Below are 3142 nucleotides of genomic sequence, written 5' to 3' on the forward strand. Positions count from 1 at the left end.
GAAGCAATAAACCAGGGCAAGCTTTCTTGTCACAAAATTAAGTCATCAGTAATTAATTGCTGAATAGGGGAAAAATTAGTAAACAAAAAGTAGGACAAATGCATCACCTACATACACATGGTTTTGCTAAACTAAATGAAAAAGCAGTTGAGTGTTGTAACTCTGATAATTTGTCTTATTCAGAGCAAAACTTTCATATGGTAATGTCAATGGACAATGGATACTTTAATGTTTATTTGTTGTTTCTTTCAGATTTCAGACATCAAAACAATGAAGGTCAACCAGATAATCCTTAAAGAATTTATTCTCATTGGCTTTTCTGTTTACCCACATGTACAGACATTCCTCTTTGTGGTCTTCTTTTGCCTCTACCTTCTCACTCTTGCAGGTAGTCTGACCATCATGGGCCTAACTTGGGTGGACAGGTCTCTCCACACCCCTATATACCTCTTCCTCAGTGCACTCTCCTTCTCTGAGACCTGCTACACATTGGCTATCATACCCAAGATGCTAGAAGATCTACTGGCCAAGAACAGAAGCGTCTCAATCATAAGTTGTGTCTTACAGATGTGTTTCTTCTTGGGACTTGGTGACACAAACTGCATCATCCTCACTTTGATGGGGTATGAACGCTTTCTCACCATCTGTAATGCTCTACGATATCCACTGCTTAGGACCAACATTGTATGTGGACAACTTGTAGCCTCTGCTTGGGCTGCAGGCTTTTTTATCTCTCTGATAGAAATGGCACTGATATTCAGGGGCTCTTTTTGCAGTCCCAAACTTGTCAAACATTTCTTCTGTCATATGCGGGCTGTTGTTAGGCTGTCCTGTATAGAGAGTGTCCTCACGGAATTCATTGTAATAGTGATCTCAGTATCAGGCTTGCTGGGTACCTTCCTGCTCATCATCTTAACTTATATTTTTATTCTTTCTACTGTCCTCAGGATCCCTTCAGCTGAGGGTAAGCAGAAGGCATTCTCCACCTGTGCCTCCCACCTCACAGTGGTCATCATTCACTTTGGTTTTGCACCTATTGTTTATTTGAAACCAGAAGCCTCAAGTGGAGATGACACACTCATAGCAGTCCCTTATACTGTCATTACTCCTTTCCTCAGCCCCATGATATTCAGCCTCAGGTATAAGGACATGAAGAATGCTTTTAGAAAGGTGATTGAAAACAGAGTTCCCTTGAAAAAATAATGTTGAGTTATTACTGTTGATTTGAAGCATAGCTCAATGCCCCCAGAATTCAATGAGACATTTATCGTGTTATCTCTGAGAAGGCTATGATGCCATTTGCTTCTTTCCAAAGACTAAGATATGGGTAGCAAATAACTGAGACTAGAATCTCAAGGATGCCAACACAAATATTTATTTAGCTGGTTGAGGAAGTTGTTCAGTTCTTCTACTTTCCAATATCAGAGGAAGAATGTTCCTGCCGACATAGGATTCTGCTGATCAACCTCTGGTGTCCTGCATCATTCATGAAGTGGGCAAAGGAGGAATGTGAAATGAAAAGAAAACACATATTACCACTGTACTGAGAGACAGTTTGAAATAAAAAATGTAAAGGTTAATGAGTTTTTCTAGGCAAGATTGTAAAGCACTGGTTGTAACTTCCAGGAGGCAAACCATTTCGGATGAGACACACCATGTAAAAACCACCAAATGTCTATTTGTGTATATCTTAACACACATGCATACATAAACAGATTTGTTAAGTGCTCATGCCATATTTTTTACTAAATATTTTTAATAACACCTTGTTCATGACCTTCCAATGACTCAAATACTAATTTTTGAGTATGTCGGATATCTTGCAACATTGCTTCACATGAGTAAACAAGACATTAGAGGCTGTATATTCTGTGACTGGGGTAACTATGGATGTGAGAAATGTGTCCCATTTTCTCTAAGCTTAAGACATTCAAAAGCAACTGTTAAAGAAATATGTCATAATATTGGAATATTTGATGAAGATAAGTGTTTGGGTTAATTGTGGCAGGGCATACAATGTGTAATGGAGGAAACCAGATGAACACAACATCAGTTCTTTACATTACTATGAAGAAAATTAGAAACACTTTGGAGTTTATATTACAGAATAGTGAGTGATAGCAATGAAAATGCATACTTCAAGTCTAGGAAAATTGCTGAATCCTTTTCTCAGTTCTGTTTTTAATCAACTCTGTGACTTCAAATACAAATATAAAATTTGTACTGGGATTTGGTGTATATAGAATTTATATTAAAAGTATTGCAATAAGTTTGAAATCTATTATTTCTTCTTTTTTTAAAGCAGAATTTATTAAATGGACAGAAAAGCTCCCACAGTGGGAGGGGGCCCAGTGGGGTTGCATGAATTCTATTATTTCTGAAACTGTTGTGAAAGTGAATGAGGTAATAGATACAAATTATTATGGACATTAACTGATTAAATTTACTACTTATCATATCTTTCTTTCTTTCCTTGGGATAATTTCTATGGTATATATGCAGACAAAATCTCTGCTATCTTCAACCTGTGATCATTGCATCAGTGACTGGAGTGCTTCTTTTACTTTGATTCCACTCTTGACAATGGGTTATTCAATTTAGGGAAGCAAAAGTCTACAAATAAAGTTGACTCACTCATGGTGTGTGCAGAGGATATTATGTTAAGTCTAGACACAAGTCTCTGAATCTGAATTTAGATCAATTAACCTGTTTTTTTTTTTTTTAAGTTGGAGTCTCACTCTGTTGCCCAGACTGGAGTGCAGTGGCTGCTCCCGGCCACCGCAGCCTCGACCTGCTGGGCTCCGGCGATCCTTCCGCCTTAGTCTTCCAAGTAGCCAGAATTACAGGCATGCACTACCACACCCAGCTGATTTTTTGATTTATTGTAGAGATGAAGTCTCACTGCCCAGCCGGTCTCGAACCCGCGGGCTCAGGCAATTCACTCACCTCAGCCTCCCAAAGGCATGGGATTACAGACTGAGCCACCAAGCCCGGCTCAATTAACCTGTTTTGCCTTATATATTGACTTTGACAGAAATTGCCATTTGCTAGAAATAAGTAAATAAATGAACACTAAATATACCCAAGACTCATGCACATACGGGCACTTGGTTTATGGCAAATATAGCCTTACAGAGCAGTG

General features: G+C 38.6%; 1 protein-coding gene across 1 annotated transcript; it reads left to right on the plus strand.

Moving 5' to 3' along the window:
* Positions 1-243: 243 nt before the first annotated feature.
* On the plus strand, positions 244-1203 carry LOC103259969 (olfactory receptor 10X1-like). The gene has a single exon (XM_008057617.2). It carries the CDS (start codon positions 271-273, stop codon positions 1201-1203), a length of 933 nt encoding a protein of 310 aa, XP_008055808.1. The 5' UTR covers positions 244-270.
* The last annotated feature ends 1939 nt before the right edge of the window (positions 1204-3142 follow it).

Source organism: Carlito syrichta, unplaced genomic scaffold (assembly GCF_000164805.1).
Source record: "Carlito syrichta isolate Samal-C Ts95f unplaced genomic scaffold, Tarsius_syrichta-2.0.1 Scaffold87203, whole genome shotgun sequence".
In the NCBI taxonomy this organism is placed as follows: Eukaryota; Metazoa; Chordata; class Mammalia; order Primates; family Tarsiidae; genus Carlito; species Carlito syrichta.

Coding starts and splice junctions, on each gene's coding strand:
- LOC103259969 (XM_008057617.2), top strand. CDS start 271: ATGAAGGTCAACCAGATAATCCTTAAAGAATTTATTCTCATTGGCTTT.